This window comes from Chenopodium quinoa, unplaced genomic scaffold (genome assembly GCF_001683475.1).
Source record: "Chenopodium quinoa cultivar QQ74 unplaced genomic scaffold, ASM168347v1, whole genome shotgun sequence".
Classification (NCBI taxonomy): Eukaryota; Viridiplantae; Streptophyta; class Magnoliopsida; order Caryophyllales; family Amaranthaceae; genus Chenopodium; species Chenopodium quinoa.
This window is the reverse complement of record NW_018743292.1, coordinates 1,639,580-1,661,991: the sequence shown is the minus strand read 5'-3', so window position 1 is coordinate 1,661,991 and position 22,412 is coordinate 1,639,580. Positions and strand designations below refer to the sequence as shown.

Genomic DNA, 22,412 nt, shown 5'->3' with positions numbered 1-22,412 from the left:
TTGTTCACTTTATATTGTTTTCTTTTTTTATAGTAGTATATTTATTATTAAAGATTTACTCTTTCTTTTTTGATAATATAAATTAATACTTATTAAGTGTCAAATTTGTTTAAACATGGTAACTTTATTTTGTTTGTAAATTTTATATTAATAAAATATATTATCGAGTCGATTCGAGCTAACTCGATTCGAGTTTTAATCGAGCATTGACCGAGTCAAGTTCAAATTGCTCGCAAGCTGCTCAACTCAATTAGCACCCTAATTGAAACATATGTTATTCCAAGTTTTTCAACCTTATCCTATGCTCATTAGGAGATAAAACAATAAAACCCAACCATTAAAAGCCCACATTCACAACCCAGCCCAGCCCAACACAACAACCTTCTCTTCTTCTACTCTTCCCACCTCTCCAAAACCACAACTCAACACAACTTCGGCTTAAACAAAAAACCGAGGAGAGAGAAAATCAACGACAACAACTGCTCGAAGCTCTAACAATGGCGGCACCTGACGTTGAAGCAGTCGACTTCGAACCAGAGGAAGACGATCTCATGGACGAAGATGGCACCGCCGGTGACGCCGACGGCTCTCCTAGGGCTTCTCATCCCAAGCTCAAATCCGCCATTGCTGGCGGCTCCGCTGCTGGATTCGTCAAGAAGACGAAAGGTCGTGGTTTTCGTGAAGAAGCTGATGCTGAGCGTAATAGTCGTATGGCTGCTCGTGAATTTGAATCTCTTGATTCTGATGGTGGACCTGGTCCCGCTCGCTGTTAGTTTTCTTCTCTCTGATTTTGCTAATTTGCTCATTTGTTTGTGTTTATTGTTGTTTTCGGGTTTTGATAGTAGTTGTTAGGGTATTAGTTAATTGAATTTGTTTATGATTATTAGGGTTTTGGTAATTTTTTTTTTTGTTGTGTAATTGGGGATTTAGGTTGTGATTTGTTGAATTTATGGTGGAATTAAGTGGTAATTGGGGATATTTAGATATTTGTGTGCTAATTTGTAAATTGTAATGTCAACTAGTCTCAATTGAGTGGTAATTGAATGTTGCAAATTAATTTAAGGTTTAGGTTACGAGTTGTCGAAGTATAGGGTTTCGGGTTCTGGTAGCAAATGTAGCAAGTTAGCTCTTTTGGAAAACTACTAGCTTCTAAGCTAGCATTTTTCTATGTCAACTGTATTTGTTTCGAACTGCCAGGGTTTTGGAAATAGATTTTTACTTTGTATTTTTGGTAAGGTTGTGATTGATTGATATTAGTGGAGGAAGTAGGCGGTTGAACAACGTACGAAGTATAAAATCGTTTGTGTTTTCTGTGTCTTACAAGATGTGCATCATATAGTCTTGATCGAGTGGAGTGTATTCACTGTTACCGTTGGTGATTGAATGGTGCAGCTGGAATTGTAGTTTAAGGTTGAAAAACCAATTGGTTAATACTTAGTTTTTACTTTTCAGTGAACTACAGTTTTTAAACCATTTTATAAACGTTGTAGTCTGATGTCTGACTGTTTACTTGAAATTGTGAGGGAGCAATTGGAGCTTTTTAAGTCCATCATCTTTGGCCGAACTCCTTCATTGATTTTAGCACATTCAAGTTTCTTTTTCTGTTTATTCTTGGTGGAAGGTTTACATCTTGCTTGTGTACTGGTGTTGGCTGTTAATGTGTTAAGGGTTTTTAGGCTACTCGCGATATGAACCAAAATGTTGTAAAGATCTCAGAAGCTAATTATTGATTACTTTCTATTTTTACTTTCTTCATGGACTTTCTTATTAGATTAAACAAATGTAATATCTTGACCTTGTTTGGAAGTTGCATCAATGTTGAGATTTCAATTTTTTTTTGATGTCTCATTTGGTTATGGATAAAACTGGTTTTGTAGTATTATGGTATATCCGCATAAGTTTATGATCGGCTTTCTTATTTCGAATGTTTAGGGTGAGTTTTATCAATACATTTACTCTTGACGATGGAGTAACTACTTAGAAACCCTTCTTTCATTATCCAACACTCATAGATATTTTCATATCCAACTCCCGTACTCCCAGAAAGAATTGGCATTTACCTTCGCACCTTTAATTTTGGGATCTTCCCAAGTCATGCAACATGGTATGAAGGTGTATATATTTGTATTGCTGTCCAGCAACTCCTGCCTTTGACATAAGTTGGGATTTTTGACAAAGAACTGCAGTTAGTACATTTAAAGTGTTATAAGAGCAATTAGTCTACTTCATTGGTTGCATTGTTTAACAAGTTATTCTTACTTGGGGACTAAATATTTCTTATAGTTGAACTTTTGGAGAAGCATAGGTTTTGTAGCTGGCTGTAAAAAGATGACTTATTGAAAGCCTGATGTCATGGATCCAACTATTTGTTTTTTTTCCACTCTCCTGCAATACATAGGAACCATGTGCCAATTCTTGTTGCTTGGAACAAGATTTCTTGCTGTACTGAGACCACGGAGCTCAATGTTGATAGTTGAGGACATGTAGGTTTTTCAACCAGTTTATTGACCTCATTTTTTGTGCTGCTGAATCTGATTTCAAACATAAGCCCCCAGCTTGGACATATAGGAGATCAAATTTCTTCTGTCACTGACTTTTCATACAGTTATGACTTTCTCATATTTCTCCATCTGATTAGATGTTTTGGTGAGTTTAGATACAATTTATGGAGGCGATTGTGAATTTTGAATTATGGTTTAGATTTAGATTGATTTGTGTATTTTGGATGTCCCAAATTTTTTGCTCTAATTGTTTTTATAACGGTAAACACTATATGCTTTTATAAAGATTGAACACTATTTAAGCGAGAAGAATCAGAAATCAAATCATCATGAGTAAAAATTTACTCCATAATTTTTCTTAGTTTTTTGAATTAACTGAAAAGAAATTGTCGGGGAAGGCAAAGATCATTATAAGCCCCAAAATTTTGAAGCCTTTGGATGTTTTTTTGGCCACAATTTCCAATTGGTAGATTACTCCATATAACGTATTGATCCTTAGTGAAATTAGTAGTGATAAAAGTGGACGAGCTTATCATTCTTTGATCGTCCAGAGATTTATTTGATTTACTTTCTCATGTACTGCTGATAGTTTTTGGTTGTGGATTCTTTTTATCTTGGTTTTCTTTGTTTGTTGTGGAAGGTCTTGAAGTTAAAATGAAAATTTGGTTTTCTTTTCTTGTGAATTTATTTTTATTAAAATTTCTGCAAGCAAAATTCTAACAATTTTTTTTTCATTGCAGCAATCGAAGGCTGGATTGTACTCGTCACAGGAGTGCATGAAGAGGCACAGGAAGAGGATCTCCTTAATGTCTTTGGAGATTTCGGTGAGATTAAGAACTTGCATTTGAATCTGGATCGCCGTACTGGATTTGTCAAGGTGCGATAGTAGTTCTCACTTAAAAGTGTATTGGTCGTTTTGATTTGATGCATTTTTCTTTCTTATGCTTACTCTGATACTGAATCCAGAAGTGTTTATTGCTTCCTGTTCGTTTTATTAAGTAGTTTTGTTGATTTGGGCAAGCATACATGTAAGTGCAAATCATTGGTCATAGGTTCTAGTAAAGTCTGTGGTTCCTTTTAGAATGAAGAGAGGAAGGGGTTACATACTTGCATGTCGCTAAGCATGTAGAGATAAAGGATGATCGTGATGAATGATTGGACATTTTGGAGGATTTTGACTGTAACTGAAGTTTCTGAGAAAGGGATTTTATAACTGGTGTCAACTTTTTCTTCCAATCCACTTATTATACATTCCTGGTGCAATGTAAAGCGTGGCTTGTTCAGAAGATTTTTTGGTTTGGTTGATGGGGATTGATGACAAAAAACTGTTTTGATCGCTGCATTTGAGGATTAATTATTTGATGAAATTCCTGAGATATTTATGTACCCTATCTCACTTGATTGGACAAATGTAGTTTTACTGTAGTTATTTTCAATTTGGTGAGTTTTAAAGGTTGGGGTCAGTTGGACAATATGTTATGCAATACGATTTGTAGGTAATTGAGGGTGTAGCAGTTTATGTGAAGGATGTGTGGTTAATTAGCACAGGGAGAATAAGCCTTTTTTTTTTGACAATGCTATATTTTGTCTTATTTTAAGCTTGCACATTGCTTATTCCGCCATTTAGATTTGGGAAAGGTCCATGGTGTGACTTGGTGGGCGCTTGAGAAAGCATCAGTGATGAGAGTCCTTATGGACAACAGCACCACAAAACTTCAATTAGTGTAAGTACTTTATTAGAGGTGCATGCAAAGAAGAGCTGTTAGACAGTTGGAGGTTAAGGCCTCTGTAGCAAACATTTCTGTTGAGCTCTATGTTCTATCCACCCACTCAACACACACACACACACACACATACACAAACAAATAGGTTAAATCATGTGATGCATGTGTATGAAAACTATAACTCAACTAGTCAGATTGTTGAAGTGCATTAGTCTAATAAGATGTTTAGGCTTTAGTTATGATGTTGCTTTGATCTTGGTTCAAGCCTTTAGGCATGGGAAGCTTTGCTTAGAGCTGTGAGGGTCTGTAGAATTTTGGTGACTTGGTTTTGATATACTTGGAAGGTATTCTGAGCTAATGCGAAGTAATTATTTCCTTTCTGAAACGAATAGAAGCACCTAATTTGCGAGTCAATTTTAGAACAGGCTTCAAAAGGTTCCATCTTTCTGCAAATGATACAACCATTTCAGCTGCCTACTCTGGATAGTGGGGTTGGTCTGCAAATGTGCGATTCCGTATGTATGCTTATTGTCCTGGTTGGCTGTGATGCTTCTCTTGGCTTGTGTTTGACACACTAGTCTGTAAATGGCTTAAGTTGAGTTTCTGTCTGCCACTGAGTTCCCTTCCCCAAGTTTTGTTTATTTGTATGAATGTGTCAAATCTTGCTAAAGAAAGGATCAGCTGCTTTTCTTGCTCTACCTGGTTTGTGGAAAACAGTGATGTTCTACAACTCTATACAGAGCTCTTGGGGGGTTTGAGGTGGTTGTGTTGCTGGTTCTGTGGAGGTGCTTCTCTGATCTTTTCGTTTTCTATGTGGACGTGTTTGAAATCTCCATTTAGCTTTGTTCTCTATTCTTTTGGAAAATGTTTAGCTATTGTTTTATCACCTTTTATGTTTAAGTTTTTGGTTTGGTTTCCTCATATATTATATTCCCCTTGTTTGATGTTTATCTTTAGGGTTATGCACTGGTTGAGTATGGGAAATATGAAGAAGCACAAGCTGCAATAAAGGAGATGAGTGGTGCCCAAATGCTTGAGCAGCCGATAAATGTTGATTGGGCTTTCAGTAATGGGCCTTACAAGAGGAGGGGCAACCGTAGAAGGTTTGTCTTTTTAAGTTTGAACAGTTATTAAGTTTTGGGATTTCTTGGTTTCATACTATGACTACATTGGTTTTCCAACTTCGTTTAGTACCCGAGTATTGTTACTTTCTAGAGTAAATACAAGTTGACTAGTTGTAGACTTGTAGCATCACTTTTTGACTTTTTTTTAAGAAAAAAAAAATCTAACTGACTTATCGACTGTTACATTGTTCTTCTATCACTTTGTTTAAGCAATGCACTAGTTCCTCATTTGCTATGAACGAGTACATGAGTGGATATATCTAGATAATCTGTATTGCACTTTTTGCTAATCAGCTGTTTTACACTCCTATTATAGATGCTTTTGCCTCCACATGTTTGACAAGGTTTTATTTATTAATGCAGATCCCCTCGCGGTCACCGATCAAGGAGTCCTAGAAGACGATATTAATCCTGTTTGTTGCTTTTGGAAGTTGTGGATACCTCTCCTGATTTCGAGTTCAAGGCATGTGGTGGAGCTACTTTTTTTTTTTGCCATGATAGTGAGGCATTAGTGTGTATTTGTTTACTGAATGATTCATCCTTATACATGCTTTTGTTAATGAATTCTTACTTATGGAAGAGTGGCGGTTTGGATATCATTTTCTCAACGTTGAGTGTACACTATTTCTTGTATTGGTCTAGGTTTTTAGCTGTATGACTGTTAATTTTATATTTGTGGAATTTGTATGGTTATTCTTTTAACTAATGTGCATTTTCCCTTTTCCCACCCCAAAAAAGGATCTAATGCTCTGATATGAAATTTCTGAAGCTCTACAGCAAATCAAGCCAATATCTATATGCCTATGGCGGCTGGTAATGAGATAATATAATCCTTGTTCTCTCGTGGTCCAAGCTAGTTTGCATGACGTGGGTGGGTTTTGAACGACAGTTACCTTTCCGGTGAAATTCGATTGTTGATCTGTTTCTTACTGCATTTTGTAATAAGCAGCTACCCGTAATGGGGTACTTACGAGTGAGGTTATTCTAGTTGATATACAGAGTACCAACTTTCCACCTAAGTAAAATGGTAAATGGACGTTGGCTTCAAGGCTTGAGAGTCCACTTTCATGGGAATTCAAGTTTCAACATCAAATGTAGTGTTGAATGTCGTGTTGTGCAATACGGGCAATTGCTTTAATGTGGCGCGCTGATGTGGTTGTACATGATTTGTTCATAGAAAGTTGGAAAGAGGGATAGGGAAGTTATGAAGTAGTGTACACTTTGAAGAGTTGTGGCCTTAATGAATTATGAGTCAGTTATATCTACAAAGTTATAAAGCCTCCTTTGAAAATGTGTGCTAGTGTTCTTTAATGACATACATTCTGCGCTCAATGATTTTAATTGATGTACTGGGCGTTCAATTATAGTAATAGACGATGCCAAAAAAAATACGACCATATACGAGTAATCGAGTATACATGTGGAAAATGTGTGTGCCATGAAATTCTAAACCAATTTATTACGATATAAAGACAACTTTTGTTTCATAATTTTCAATGAATTGAGTGATTACCCAAAAAGAATGCTCGTTTGATCAATAATGAGTTAATGACCTAAGTATCAATTGTGCAACGTAAAGTTTGGCTATGTGATGGCTCCACCATATAAGAGCAACTCCAATGGCACGCTAATTGCTATGCCACATAAGTTTTTAAGCTAATTGTCATTTTAGCTCCAATAGCTAGCTAATGGCTTACTATTTAAATGAACCACACCTCCTTAATTTACGTTGGTAAATTTCATTTTATTTATTCTAATTTGTTTTATTTTAGCAAGTTCTTTTCCAAGCAAATTAGCTTTGACCAAGCTAATTGCATTTTCTAGCTCCAATGGTTAAGCTAGTAGCTAAGGATTATTTAATATTGCAAGCAAGTCCTTAGCTACAACCATTGGAGTTGCTCTAAGTAAACTATCAAATCTTTATAATGTGCTATACAATTAGAAAGCTTCAAAGTCATTTCCAAAAATAAAAAAAAAAAATAAAAAATAAAAAGAGACAGCTTCAAAGAAACATTTTCACTTTGTGTATCTTTGTATAGTACACAGTATATACCAATTGTGTAGGCAAAAATCTCCATGCTAAAATATCTCGAAATTTTGACAAGAAAAATCTCAACTACTCGTATATTCTATAAATTGAAGATTCACAATTATGAGTACAAATCAACTCTCCAAAAATGGAAGCTACAGTACAAAATTAATTTTCTGTAATTGAAACTTTCTATAATAGAAACTTTCTGTTAACCATCAACTGTAAATCCCATCCTTGAAAATTAATTTCACCCGCCAAATTTGTAAAAACCTCATTATCAAGCTCATAAAACCCAAAACTTTGACCCCCAAATTTTATCATAATCTTTCCTTCACTCTCACAATCTCCACCGTTGATTTTAATCACATGGCCCAAAATTCTTACATCATGATGATTAATTCCCATAAGATCAACTTTATATTTTCTTACCCAAAAATTTGGAAAACCCTTATTTTCTTTCTCCATCATCCAAATATCCATGCTCGATTCCCAAGGTAATCTATCTGTTAAACACAAAAAATCCCTAATTTCCACCAAATCCAAGCATTCAACTGAACGATTTGAGCATGATTTGGGGAAATAATTCAACCCAAAACCCTCAAATTCAAGATCAAAAGACATGATCTTTATGTTTTCTGGGTTGAATTTCTTTTCTCCAATTAACCAGTAAAATTTCCCATCAACAAATGCATAATTTTTTCTACCCAGAAAATCAAATGGGCAAATCCCAAGATTATTCCACTCTTCTTGGGATTCGAACCCGAGGTCTGAATTGGGTTTGTTCAGAATTTCACACATTATTTCCTGTGTTTGACAGTAATGAAAATTGTCAAATTTCTTTTCAATGGTGTAAAAATGTAGGATTTTGAAAACGTTTCGAAACGGGGAAAACCCGAATGCCCACCCAAATGATGAATCGAAACGGCGAGGGTTTGAATTAGGGAGATTAGAGATTCTCATGGTTATAGGATCATAAAGAAATGCATTGGTTTTTGTGATTAAACAGAGGATTCCATTGCAGGTTAGGGTTGAAATTAATGATTGATCAAAATTGGTTGAAATTTGAGTTATTGGGGTTCCATCAATATAGTAGGAAGATAATTGGGTTGATGGGTTTTCCATAATTTGTTTAGTGAAGAGTAAAATTGGGTTGATTTTGTGTTTTTGATGGTAAAAATCTCTGAATTCTGGGTTTTGATGTAGATAAAATAGCCATTTCTTACAAACACATCGTAGTTGATAGAGGTGTTTTAATGGGATTCTTGAAAAAATGTCGAAAATTATGTCTTTTGGAAGGTTGTTGAATTCAAATGATTCTAGTTCTTCTTCATCCATTTGGAGAAGAGGGATAAGGAAGAAGATGAAGATGATGAGGCTCGGGGATATTTTTTCAATGAGTTTGTGCTTATTATAGAGTTGGGATCTGCTGATAGGGTGTGAGATTGAGATTGATCAATATCGGATATTAACTTAGGCTTTATCTTAATTGACAATGTTTGAATCGAAATTGAGGAGTAATAATATAAGAAGCTTGACTTGTTAGAAAGAACAAAGAAGCTCTAAAAGTTGTTTCTTACTGGATTGGTTTACCTTGATTCATTGACTAATAATTGAGATATGATACAAAGATAACTCATGACTACACGTCATAATTAAGCTTACAATAATGTGTTTGTACAATAATTAATGCTAATTTTCTTGACAAAATTTTGAGACATGGAAGAAGAAAGTTTCTTTGGAGTGTTGATTTGGTGAAATTTGGTTATGACGTAGTACTTTCTCTTGAGAAAATTAATTGCGGTAGTAGTAGCCGCGATCTATGAAGATTAGGATTTAATTAATTCATATAGGGGTAGCATTGTAGAACATGTTGTGGATTTCCCATCTTGTCCCACCGTGTATCTCATCCATATGTCCTTTTCATTTTAGAGATCAGCAACTATCTATTAACATAATGCAAATGTACTTGTCTCTCATATTAATAGAAAACTAGTGATTTATTATTCTTCTTGCAGATGGGCCTCTTGCCAACATCACGATTCGATTCTAGATGTGTCATAAATTCATAATCATATGATTATTGAGACGATAATGACATACACACAATTATAATCATATGTGGTTATAGAGTGCATCAGTAGAATTCTGAATTTATTTGACTGAGCCCACCAGTTTTCATTGTATTTAGGAAGCTTTCATATTCTGATTATTGAAGTCACTGCTTTTAATATCAGAGATACAATAGTTTCAATTTTACAAGAAAAAAAGAAAATGAAGTGTCTATTTTTGTATGAAACTGTACAGTGAACATTGGAGACAAATTTACAAGCAATGCTCAGGGTAGCTTAAGGCATCAGGCTTCTAAGCTTCATCTTGTCCTGCCGCGCTAGATTGAGGGTGAAAAGTTTGGTGTCCTTGCTTTACTATGTACAGTATGGTATGTTTCAGTATCTCCTAGCTTCTGTGCTTTTGCATTATATGGTTGTTACAATCTTTAAGGTGCTTTTCTGTCTGTATCTTCCAGCTTCATGATGCAGCAGCAGCCCAGAAATTTTCCGTACATAGGCTTGTGGGAGTTGCAATTATTTTTGACCATATCCAATCGAAAGCCTTTACTTGATGCATCTCAGCCAACTGTCATATGACAAGGTGAGTATTTAGCTACAATTGTTAGTGAGCAAATATGTTTGCGTATGTTTTAATTTTAAATCCAACTCTTGAGTCTTTACAGCCAAAAGTTTTCTTTATAATGTGGAAACCATTGAATTTTCTGCTTTAAAACTTTATATAGTGTCATGTTGATGTGTCATTATTTTAAAATGTAAAAATTATGATATCTTTGTTATAAAATGCTTACTCTGCCATCCCTTAGCTCGAATATTACTTTATCTTCTGAAGAACGAATTGGCCGTGTTGATGCCACCTGTGTAAGATCAGATGAATTACATATCAGTTATCAACTCATCATTGCAGTTCAAAATGTGCAATAGAGTTGATAGTTAGATTAATTACATATGAAACTCACCTTAGGATCGCAGTTTTGGTTTGTCTTTCTTAGTTTGGGCTCTTCTGCACTGTCCACACTAACAGTATCGAGACAGATGCCTTTTTCTTTCCAATGCTTCACCTTTTCCTCTCTTTCTTGTTCAACTGGTGTATTTTCTGAATCTGGAAATCCACAGTTTCTCCACTTCCATTCTCCTTGGTTGAAGTGCCTTAGGTAAACTTTCCCATCTGAGCCAACTAAGAACAACTGATGACCCTCAAAGCCTGGCCCAGGTGCTCCAGCTATTCTAACTCCATTTGGTGTGCCATGTTCAACCCATATCCATCCATCAAGTGAGTTCCATTGATATTCGACAAGTGCACCATCTCCTGAAATCATGAAAAGGGAGCCTTCCAAAGATAGTGCTGATGGCCTCATAGCTGTCCCAGGTAATCTTGAGAGAACTAGGTGCTGAGATTGATGATGTTCATGCCATAATCCAGACAATCTATTATATTGATACAATCTTCCATTCCTTCCGATTACAAAAATTACCTTATCCCTGCACACTTCCTGGTCTACTATTGTTGCAATCTCTGTATCTGCAGGGCTTTTGCAATCTTTCCATTTAAAATTCCTGAGAGCAACCTAGACAATAGTGTCTGCTGTTAGTCTATCAGATAAACTCCGTTGTTATAAAATATTGGCATCTGTTTTTAGGGAGGCATAATGAGAGGAGATCAATTTACATTGTTCTAGCCTATAAAGGGGAGCACAAAAGTTTGGATTTTCCCGCTCTCATTATTCTTCAACCTTATTTAGGGATTTGGGAAAGCCAATAACTAACCAGTACTATTTTAGGAAATATGACAATCTACTGGACATCCTCAAATACTATGTGACTATTATCTCTGGATAGAGGATGACAGGATGTAGTTAATTTGAACTCTCTAGTTTAGGTTTCATATTTTGTCACTGGGAAAGCATTAGAATGCTCATTCTAGTTGGATTTTTGATGGCAACGACTAAAAAGAAATAAACATATAGTTATGCCTCTTAGCTTTAAAGCAACAGGAAAAAAATAGTGATTGTTTCCAATTGGAAAATGCAATTGAGCAAACATTAGTGTCTTGCATTTTTGGTGCTTCACAACTTACAGTGAACTGCAGTAGTGTTCCCTTCTTGCTTACAAGATAAATTGCATCATTTGCCGTGATTTTCTTTCCTGTACCTTGGATCCTGTCCCATGGAGGGCCACCAATTATCGGTTTCCCTTTCTTCATGGCAGTACAATTTATCCACTGCAACTCATTGTTGCTTCTCTCTCTGATTAGCAAAGTACCGTGGATGTCAACCAAAAACAGACTCCCATTATAGCTCCCAACTGCACCCTGCATAGCTGTTGGGTGGTCATGCTTCAGCCATAGTCCTACGTTGTCATTGTAAAGATACTCAAAAGTCAGGCCACTATTTGACACCAGGAAAAATGATCTACCTCCTTGTATCACTCTCATGCCAAAGTTTACATTCACCCAATTCTCTTCCAATTTATGTTCTTCCAATGGTTGTTCTAGGTTGATGCCTGACATATCCAGGATCAAGTAGTTCTGTTGCATTCCCTTTCGCCTTCTTGTCATACTTCTTGTGTTTGTAAAATCATTTGTTTCATCCTTTACACCCATTATGCAATTGGAGGGTCCACGGTCCTCTGTACAATACTCTGCATTCCATCCTTCAGTCTCAGGGGCATCTAATATTGACCAAACGTACTTCAATGACAATCTTTTACGGATACTGATTTGATGATTTGGTCCTGAATTTTCACCGCCTAAACCTGATAGATGAAGTTCTGAAATCCTGCCGTCATCTAGTGGGAAAAGGATCCTACCAAATTGATATGGTATCCCTTCTACACCTCTTGCTACCTTTGCATGTGGTGGATGCATATGATTAACCCATGGCTCTTCTAGTTGGTACTCTTGAGCCACTCCTATCAGGACACAAATATAAACATCAGTTCCCTTGTTTATATATATGTTTTTTTTTCAATGTATAAGAGATTAAAGGCTGATAAATGCATAATGATTTAGGAAATTTCTCTCGTACAAGCCCCCTAGAGGCTTAAGACTCCATGCAATTGATCATCCAGTTTATTACTCTTTTAGGATCTCCTGATAAACTTTATTTTTCTTATTACATATACTAATGGTTAATGATATTTTTTTTAAAAATTCAACTATTAATACTAATTGATGGGCGAGTATAGTAATGATCCAAACTAATTGATGGGAGAGGATAGGAATGACCCAATTATATAATGTGTCTTTTTCTAAAATCATGTCATATCTTAGATTATGAGGGTTTGAGACAATGTGATTTTCAACTCTGGATGGAAGGTTTATTATATTAGATTTTCACCAAGACTGAACTCTTTTAGACATTACAAGGACAAATTTCCTTGTAGAGGCTATGATTTCTTTCATATTAAATTTTATACCTATGCTACTAACCTCTATTCTATGCTACATCTCATATAAGCATTGTCTATAACTCTAAATTGCTGTTGCATAACTTGCATTATCATATTAAAGAGGAATTCTGTGTTAAAATTGTTAAAAAGTCTAAACTCTAGAGAGCTTTTTTCCTGATTGTTTACCTGTCTGTTTTCCTACTTGATATTCCAGTATTGAGCCTGATGCGGTTGTCAGGAGCACTGAATACTTCTCACTGGATTCATCTTCTGGAAATGGTGTGATTGATGTCAGCAGTTGATCTTCTGGACTCCCATGTACTATCCATTTCCATTTTCTCTTATTCAGTCGCCTCTCAACCAGCTTACCCGCCTGCATATGCAGGTAAATGAATATAAACAGTGAGAAGATTAAGGCCCAAGGATGTCAGTGTTGAAAATCTTAGACCTGAGACTAAAACGTCTGTGATGAACATTTTGTGTGTGTGTGTGTGTGTGTGTGTTTGTGTGTGGAAGTGGAATCAATGAAGTATTCTGCATAATAAATTTTTTCTATGTGGAATCAATGGTCATACAAAACGTAGATCTTTCCGAAAAAACTGTGTTACAGAAATAATACTACTGTTAGTCTTATTAATTATAGTGTGCTTTCGTAAAATCATGTAGTGTTTAATCATAATCAGTTGTGACATCATGACAACTAATTCTTGGTGGAGAAAATATGCACTTTTGTCATGTTTGAGGTTACTACACCTTGTTTAACAGAAACAGTGATATCGAAGAAGCTCCTCCTAGTCCTTGAGCACTGCAACCTCTTGATGGTAGCAAGGAAGTATCTTCAGCTGACCCTTCTTTCCATATGTGCTTCTTCCAGGGTGGTTTCGTACTTTTATCATGCTCGTAAAGGTCTCCTGCCGAACTATGGTATGCAAATTTCATATCATATGATTCACAATTTTCAACAATGCTTTGTATTTAGTCACTATCTATGCAGATTCAGGTAGGAAGTTGCTGGAAAGAATAGCAGATAAAAATAAAATTCAATTTATGGATATTCGCTCCTGAGTAATTGAAGGGACATTTGTTGGAGACACATGGAGTGTGGTGTTTGTTTGCACTTATATTAGCTCACCTGATTGTGAAGATAAGGTTTGATCTGATTGTACCGACATCAGCTACTGCTGCAACATCTGCTCCTGGAGGCTGCCCATAATTAACCCACCTGTTTGTGTTCACAAAACAGAACATGTAAATATCATCAGTGACAAATTTAAAATCATCTTTAGAAACTTTTGTTCTTGAGCAGGAAGTTCAAGCAAAATTTACACTGATCATATAGTTCATGAATGTATAAGTATTGAATTTATAACAGAAATTTGTTGCGTACCTCGGAGGTTCTACCTCTACAAGTTCTATCAGTGATCCATTTTTTGTGCAGAAGTAAATTCTCCTGAGGGATGGGCAAATTTTGTCAGTCATTCTGATTATGGAAGCTGTTATGCTCAACACAGCTTGAGCAATAAGAAAATCCAACTACTCACTCCCCATCTTTAGTAACAACTCCAGACTTTATCAAACTTTGCTGTCTTTCTCCTCTTGTATTGTGATAAACTGAAGCTTCAAGCTTTGTCCAAACCAGTTGCGAGTTTTCAACCAGTTGCATCTGAAAAGGGAAGGAACTCATCAAAACTGACAGCAAATGCAGAACAACCTAATATTAATATACTATACTCAGAGACTTTTAATCGGACTCTCATTCAACCTCTAGTACCCATGTCAGATCCTCGACAATCCAACATATGTACGGGCAATTGACACTTGGAGAGGTACCAATGTTTGACACCAATACCCAAGTTCGAGTAACATAGCTCTCAAATTTTCACCTGATATAAAAGAGCATTGCAGTCTATTCACATGGTGATTGTCACCTAACTGTTAGATATATCTGAGTCTTATTATTCACTCAGAACTGTACCTGATATAGATACCCTGCTTCAGAAAGAGCGAGAATAGTCTGATTGACAAAGAACACAGATGTTGCAGGCTCTGCAGATACAGGCAAATCATGGGGAGCAATCACCCATTGTACTCCATTCCAGAATCTCTCATAGATTGACCCGCTCTCACCAGTGATCCAGACTGATGCATCAGACATTTTTGTCAATGAGACGCGCTTCCTCAAAGGTAAAAGTCTTTTGTAAATTTCCTTATTTGCTTTCCTTCCTGTATTATCACCATTCCTCGGTTGACTCTCTTCTTTCTCCGGCGCTTGGCGGATAGAACCTACAACTGTACAATTACCATTGATACAGGTAACCAGATCATAAGGCAGTTCCACAGGCACCCAACTGTCTGTTTTCTCATCAAACCGAAAATACCGGTTGATTTTCGGTCTTGGAGGGGCTGTGACAGACCCAAAAGCAGCAAACCAAGTCAATGATAAGCTGCTAACCAAGATGATTGACACCAAGTATGCATCTGACATGATTATTATGCATAAACATTCAGAAAACAAGGGGAAGAAAAAAATCCAAGACTATACTACAAAAAGGAAGGATATTTTTGTGATAAAAAGGCAGGAATTTGAATTGTTGGTTGTTCTTATGGTTATGGAGGGGTGACCCATATGATATGGGGTCCTTAACAAAATTGGTCCATGCTAAATTTTATGAAAGCTTATATATATATATGCAAATATTTTTGGGGGACCATAAAATGGGAGCTTAAGTGGGGTTAGCTGATCATCAGAGAAAAGGTCTTCAAAATCTATTGATCTAGCTATACAGATCAGAAATACAAGAGTTGAAGGAGAGAGTTGGTGGTTAATGACTTAAATCATAAGGTATTCATTCTTTCAGTTTGGAATTAATAGTCGTATTTACACTTATTTTGAAATATACGGAAAAGTTTTCATCTTTTCTAAAATAGTAATTTTTCTTGAAATATTATTGAGACGTTATAATCTATATTCGGGTGATTTGTAGTATGTTGGTTTGAGTATATTGATCCGACTATTATACAAAATTTTTTTAGTGATATTAATTTTGGAAGGAGCAAGTTAAAGAAATAATTAGATTCATGTGGCATTGCTTTAGAGAACTTTAGAAAGGGTTATTGTAGCCTCATTTTCCATACCTAATGTGGTGACTTTCTATAAGTATGATTACTTAAACTGATTGTTTAATTTCTTAGGCTCAGAATTTTTTCTTTATTGGTGAAGCATTATTTTATTCCCACCTTCTTTGCGTTAAGTGAGTAGCTCTTTGGATTCATCTCCATCACTTGTACAAAGCAAAGGGGGGATTTATCCTCTGGGTCCCAATCTTTATCCATATAATATGCTCTTTAACTAGATGAGTTCTTCTACATTATAGGTTTCGGCTCGATTTTTAAATCATACATCCAGTCGTATTTTCTACGTTTGGTAACACACTGGTGTGTATAAATGTATTTAGTAAGCGTGTGCACTACACGTGTTTGACTTTTTGACATTTGAAGTCACGAACTCTCACCTACAAATTAATGCGTGTTATTGTTCCGTATACTTGGGTGTAAGATATAAATTAACGTCTTAGTCCAAATTTTCTTAGCCTATGAATATGGACCATATTGTAAGAGAAAAATGGTAAGTATCAGCTGAGATAAGCTATCTCACCTAAAGAAAGTTCAACTTTTTTGGTGAGAGCGAAATGTTACAAGTGTATAAATTAAATTGTAAACTACATGATCATCAATGATTTTAACAGTTAGATCACTGATTGATCAATCATCAGCCACGACAAATCCAATGGCGGTGGAGCCTTCATCCAACGGTTGTGAGAGCTGATCATTTTGTAGGCCCCACATGAATTTGGAATCTTGAGCTGATTCAAAGAATCTTATGTTTGACTTTATTATTTCCCATTATTTGTGTAATACTACATTTATATATCTTGATCTTGATGGTTATGATTTTGTGTATGTGCTAGTAGCCTATTATTAATAAAGAAACTCTGTTTTCAGATCTGAAGGATTATATTTTTTTTTTTTTACAATAAACTGTTTGTATTGTTTCCATTCACCTCTTTTTCTCTGGAATATATTATTGAAATACATTTGACTTTAATGGTAAAAACTTACTTATATTGCTAATTTTGACCTATATGCACCCTCCCAAATGTCTTTCAAGTTGCTTGATAAGTACGATAAAAATCACGCAACTCTCTATTAAGCATTAATAAATAGATAAATAATACTTCGAATAATATCGACTCATCAATCAATACATTGTAGGGAAATACAAGTAGGATTTATCTAACGCCTCGACACCTTTTTCTGTTCTTAAATAAAATGGGGAAGTTGATTAGCTAATCTCTTTCTTCTTAATCATACACATCATCTAATATCCTCCCCTTTTTTTTGTTCTTAATATTGTAATATTTCCTTTTGTCATTGTTTGTTTGGAGTGATTAAAGCTGAAAATATGGAATTCAATTCAGTAATATAGATCAAAGTATGAAACTACTACACATTTTCTGTGTGACTGAAGTTGTTGGTTTACCAAATCGCAGCGACTAGGAGGAACTGTTAAACATCCTCTCATTTTTCGTATGAATTTTCCCTTTTGAGTGAACAGCCAAAGGGTCAGAAAGAATTGGCCCTCAGTTCTCTCTTATTCAATATTCCTCTTATATACAACGCGGACAATAACAGAATGGGAAAGGGGTGAATCAAAATCAGAAGAGAGCAGCATCTGAATTCTGAGAGTAATTCAAAACACTATGGTGTGTGCTGAAAACATCACACGCTATGACTACCTGCCGACTAAAGAGTAAACAGCAGAAGAACCGGACATCAGATATAATACAAATGAACAATATCTATTAACCTAACCAGCAACCACCCAGCTAAAAGAGATGATAAGGTCAATGAATCACCTCAAACAAATGTCTTGCTTCTACACTACCATTAGCGAACAAGTTCTTAAAGTTTGTTCTATAACCTTAAGATGGTTCTCAAGGATTGCATAAATTCCTAAGGTCCTCTTCCTTGGCATACCATCTTGGTATTATCTTCGAAATATGGGGATAAAGGTCCTTGTAAGAATTCCTTATAGTGCCCTCAGCTACCCCAGTAGCAAGAGAGATATCTGTCACATTTCAAAAATTGAATCAATATCGTTCTTAGCAGTTAAGAGACTTATAGGAGGAGGATATAGCAGCAAGCTTACCCTTGAGTGGTTTCTTATCGTCAGACAGTTGGGTAATGATATAAATAATAGCCGCAGCAATTGAAATCGGGCTCCTCCTGCAGAAAAAGATATATCAAACCGTGAGTTAACTAATTTTTCACAGGTCGAAATGCTTCTCATAGCTCAAACAGGTGAATTTTATAACAGGAATTCATCAATGCCTATAGCAAATGTGCTCAGGTGTTCTGTGGCTCTACCTAGAACCTATCTCAACAACTATTTTACCCAGAAGTGATAAATCTTTTGGACAAAGGCACGTGTCCAAGTGTCAAATTTGCTATTTTCGAAAAATTTCCAGATTTTCGGTCTAAAATGAAGTGTCCAATGTCCATATGCTGTGAAGATCCAAGAAGGGTACTTTAGGTAGTAGTCTTAGTAACATAGCTCAACAATATTGGACGATCAAGATTTCCAAATAGAAGTATAAGTAATTTTCCGCAAATGTATTGCAAAACAATTAATCAAAAAGTTTATATATTAGCTATTTCAATCAATTCAATGCAGCAGTTTATGAGTGGCAGAATACTACCTCACATCAAACTCTTCAGATTTCAGTACAGCTTCTTGGGCAGCTTTTACAGTTTGCTTTTCCATGCCTAAATGCGAACAAAAACGCCTCTACAATCATGAAAGGAAGATATTAACAAAAAGGCACACCTTAAACCAATGATCACAACTAAAGCAGTAAATGCCTAGAAGGCCACAATGTATGAATTATTCTTTCGTAGACAAACCAAGAAATCTCCTGCATGAATAGCTCCCATTTCCACTGACTGACCCATCTCTCCCTCTAGTTGCTTGACAATAAACTCTTTTGCACGGCCAATCTCCTTCTTTGTAGTATCCCTAGCAACCGAGCATATCTCTGGTGTTTGTGTAGTTAGGACTTAGTTATTGGCAGAGCAAATCAGGTGAATAATATTCTTAGACTTACTCTTACCTTTTACAGTTCTGGGTTTGTCTTCTTGTCGACAAGCAATATAGAGACAAGCAGCCAAAATTGCTTCTTGATTCCTTCCTCCTCTAAGGGGTTTCTGGTCTTCAACCTTCTTATATATTTCATTAGCTCGATCCTGGAAGATAACGGTCAATTCTAAGATATTCTTTGCACAAATGAATTATTGTACATTCAAAACGGAAGAGAATTTGCCAATTTGACACAGACAATGATAGAATGGTGACAGAATCAGACATCAGATATCTTTTCATGTAATCATGATAAATATTCAGTCATTAACTTTCATCCTACCAACTTCACGAAAAATTACTTCCAGCGTAAAGGCAGATCAAAACATTGCAAGCTGTAAGGTTTGCAAAATTGACTTAGGACTTTATTTTTTCTATGTGGATATACTAATATCATGGAATTGGCTGATACACCCTACCTTTCATATAAAGCTTGTTCTTCATATAAACAAGTGGGCATATAAGTAACACTAGTAAAGGGCTCAAGCTATGGAAGATAGACCAATATGCCAGGGATGACTCTTCCAAAACAGGCTACACAAGCCACCTCCGGAATCAAATATAATTCATATTCAGACAATAACTCATAGAGTCGCAGCATAATGGAATGCAATTACGCAAGCGAATCTAAAATAAAACCCTAAAGCAGCATAATGGAGCAGTTTAGCTAACCTTGATGGTCGAAACAAGACCCAACCTGCAACAAGAAAGTTGCTGAGTTAGTGATTTTTTGGGTCATTCATAGCTAAATATTGAAAAACCAAAATATAAATGTGCTAAGCTGGATGCATTTTTAACAAGCTTATTGTGTCCAGTTCTTTAAGTAAAAGATATTACAGTAGATCATAAATTCATAACACATTAACACCCACTACGCCTGTATCAACTATATATAACACGAACTACCCCATCAATGCAATACAGGGATTTCAAAATGTACATAGGATCAACCCCAACAACTTAAGACCTGAAAGACATTTCTTAGCATTTGAAAAATGGAAATTTATCCAATTCTACAATCTACACCACAACCGATTTTATAGTTTATAATATCAACCAAAACCCTAAAATCAATCCGTTATATACAAAAACCTATAGCCACAAAATATCATTATCAAGAGTAATAAGCAATATGGGCATGACTTCGATTCGACAATTCCTCGAATCAAATCACTAACAAAATCACACGCACAAACATCTCCAATTAATTTCATAATATCAACCAAAACCCTAAAATCAATCCACTATATATACAAAAACCTATAGCCACAAAATATCATTATATAGAGTAATAAGCAATATGGGCACACTCGATTCGACAATTCCTCGAATCAAATCACTAACAAAATCACACACACAAACATCTCCAATTGATTAAAAAGAAGCTTCTATATTAATCACAGATACAGAATGTTCCTTAATTCAACCAAACACAATTACACAACCAAAAACCGTAAGAAATTAATCAGCAAATTTCCAAGAAGTCAATCACCCATATAACAAATTGATGATTAATAACCAATTTAGACAAACAAAATTGATAAATTAAACTCACAAAATTTAATCAATTACCCAATAAATTAGCTTCCTACATACTTGTAATTCACATAATTCAACTCAAACTAAACAACAAAATCAAACACGCATATAAAAGTTTGAAAACCTGTCAGCCATGGTAGCAATAGACTTGAAAGCTTGAATAAGATTACGATCAGGGTTGGACCCACGGGCCTGCCAGCGGCCCAAAGAAGAGGTGAGAAAGTCACCGGACGAACCATTGGGCTTAGAGATAACGGTGGAAAGCCCACCGTCGGCAAGTAATGGGTTAGTAGGCCCACCAACTCGGACTGGATCATTGTCGTGGCCTTCATTAGCAAAAGTCCGCCATTCAGAGGTTTCGTCGATGGAATGGGCCTCCAAAACGAGCCCACACTCGACGCAGACGGTGTCTCCTGCGGCGTGGTCAAACACCACTTCGGTGCTCTTCTTGCAGTCTTGACAATATGAGAAGTCCCCCATTTTTGGGAATTATCACGATGTTTTTTTTAGGTTTTTATTTTTATTCATTTTTCCTGTTAAATTTTGGGAAAACCAATCATGTGTATACCATTGATCACAATATATAGAGTTTTACCAGACTAGTACAAAATATAATCTAAATATCTATAATATCTATTATTTCCTTTTTTGGGGGTTTAAAAAGGATATTCTCCCCTATTTTAATTGGTTTTATTTTTGTGGGTTTGGATGAGATTTTTTTATATTGGATTGATTGGTTCTTTTTTAAGAATTAGGTGCTAAACAACTTAAGCTTTTTTTTTTTGATTAAAAAAGACAATAAGTGTGTGATTATAATTGGGGTTGGAAAGATAAAATTGATTGTACGAGTAGTTAATATGAAAGTTGAAGATATGTTAGCCACTTGTGTTTCTAATGAGGTTTATTTTTTAGTGTTTGTCACTTCAACAATTGTTAGGCATGTGTATTTGGGTGTAAGTATATGAGCATATCACTACATGTCAATCTAGATAAGGGTTGCAACACATAAAGCATTGAACATGAATGAACTCGAAGAGTACAAGTTTCTTCACTCACTTTAGATGTACTTTTGTTTAGATGTTTTGTTTATGAATTGCAGTAGTGGTCATGTCTAAGCAAATGAGAAAAATGGATATGATATGAAACGTAAAATTAGTGGTCATATCATCTTATATAAAGCTACTACAAAAAGCGTAAAGATTGAAACTTGTGATGTTCTAATACATTCAACAATATGCAATGTTATGATTTCACAGGGTATATTCCATCCTTCACAAATCACCTTAAAATAGATCCTATTACTAATGCCAAGGCATGGATACAAAAATCCAAAAGGCCAAGGCAAGGCAACATGGCCAACTCAAGGCCAAGGTAAAACATTTTAGATTATAAGTTATAATAAAAACGAAAGGTCACTACTACATTTTTTACCTATTGCAACCCCCAAATCCGTTGCATTAGGCGTCAAATTCCGTGGCATTAGGCCTAATGCAACGGCCATGTACCGTGGCATTTGTTGGCGTTGCAGTAAGTCTATTGCAACGGTATACAACACCTAATACCACGGCAGCTATAATCCGTTGCGTTAGCTCTACACCTGATGCCACGGTATAAATTACCCGTTGCAATAGATTACTGACTACTAATTATGATGAAATTGACACCTATTGCAACGGATGAAGCTAATTAATACAAATGATATATGGAGTACGTATCTACTGCAACGTATTGATCATTTGATCTTTTTTTTATTTTTTTATTTTGAATGGTATGGTAATATAATATATGTATAAATAGTCAGTACAAATTTAAATATACTAAGAAACAAAATATCATTAAA

General features: G+C 35.6%; 4 protein-coding genes across 4 annotated transcripts; 1 reads left to right on the top strand and 3 right to left on the bottom strand.

Moving 5' to 3' along the window:
- The first annotated feature begins 405 nt into the window (after nt 1-405).
- Nucleotides 406-6,051, top strand: LOC110736255 (RNA-binding protein Y14-like). Its single transcript, XM_021916427.1, has 4 exons — nt 406-768; nt 3,242-3,378; nt 5,183-5,328; nt 5,713-6,051. Exons 1-4 carry the CDS (start codon nt 498-500, stop codon nt 5,756-5,758), a joined length of 600 nt encoding a protein of 199 aa, XP_021772119.1. The 5' UTR covers nt 406-497; the 3' UTR covers nt 5,759-6,051.
- Nucleotides 6,052-7,353: 1,302 nt separating this feature from the next.
- Nucleotides 7,354-9,471, bottom strand: LOC110736254 (putative F-box/kelch-repeat protein At3g17280). The gene has a single exon (XM_021916426.1). The coding sequence runs from the start codon at nt 8,714-8,716 to the stop codon at nt 7,571-7,573; it is 1,146 nt and encodes a 381-aa protein (XP_021772118.1). The 5' UTR covers nt 8,717-9,471; the 3' UTR covers nt 7,354-7,570.
- Nucleotides 9,472-9,564: 93 nt separating this feature from the next.
- LOC110736253 lies at nt 9,565-15,347 on the bottom strand. The gene is made up of 10 exons (XM_021916425.1): nt 14,813-15,347; nt 14,379-14,500; nt 14,225-14,287; nt 13,970-14,059; nt 13,591-13,756; nt 13,024-13,210; nt 11,525-12,357; nt 10,407-11,015; nt 10,239-10,304; nt 9,565-10,015 (listed from the first exon to the last, which is right to left on the bottom strand). The coding sequence occupies exons 1-10, from the start codon at nt 15,320-15,322 to the stop codon at nt 9,908-9,910; spliced, it is 2,754 nt and encodes a 917-aa protein (XP_021772117.1). The 5' UTR covers nt 15,323-15,347; the 3' UTR covers nt 9,565-9,907.
- Nucleotides 15,348-17,438: 2,091 nt separating this feature from the next.
- Nucleotides 17,439-21,143, bottom strand: LOC110736252 (transcription initiation factor IIB-2-like). Its single transcript, XM_021916424.1, has 7 exons — nt 20,697-21,143; nt 19,706-19,730; nt 19,008-19,140; nt 18,802-18,932; nt 18,597-18,685; nt 18,047-18,123; nt 17,439-17,965 (listed from the first exon to the last, which is right to left on the bottom strand). The coding sequence occupies exons 1-7, from the start codon at nt 21,050-21,052 to the stop codon at nt 17,832-17,834; spliced, it is 945 nt and encodes a 314-aa protein (XP_021772116.1). The 5' UTR covers nt 21,053-21,143; the 3' UTR covers nt 17,439-17,831.
- Between the last annotated feature and the right edge of the window lie 1,269 nt (nt 21,144-22,412).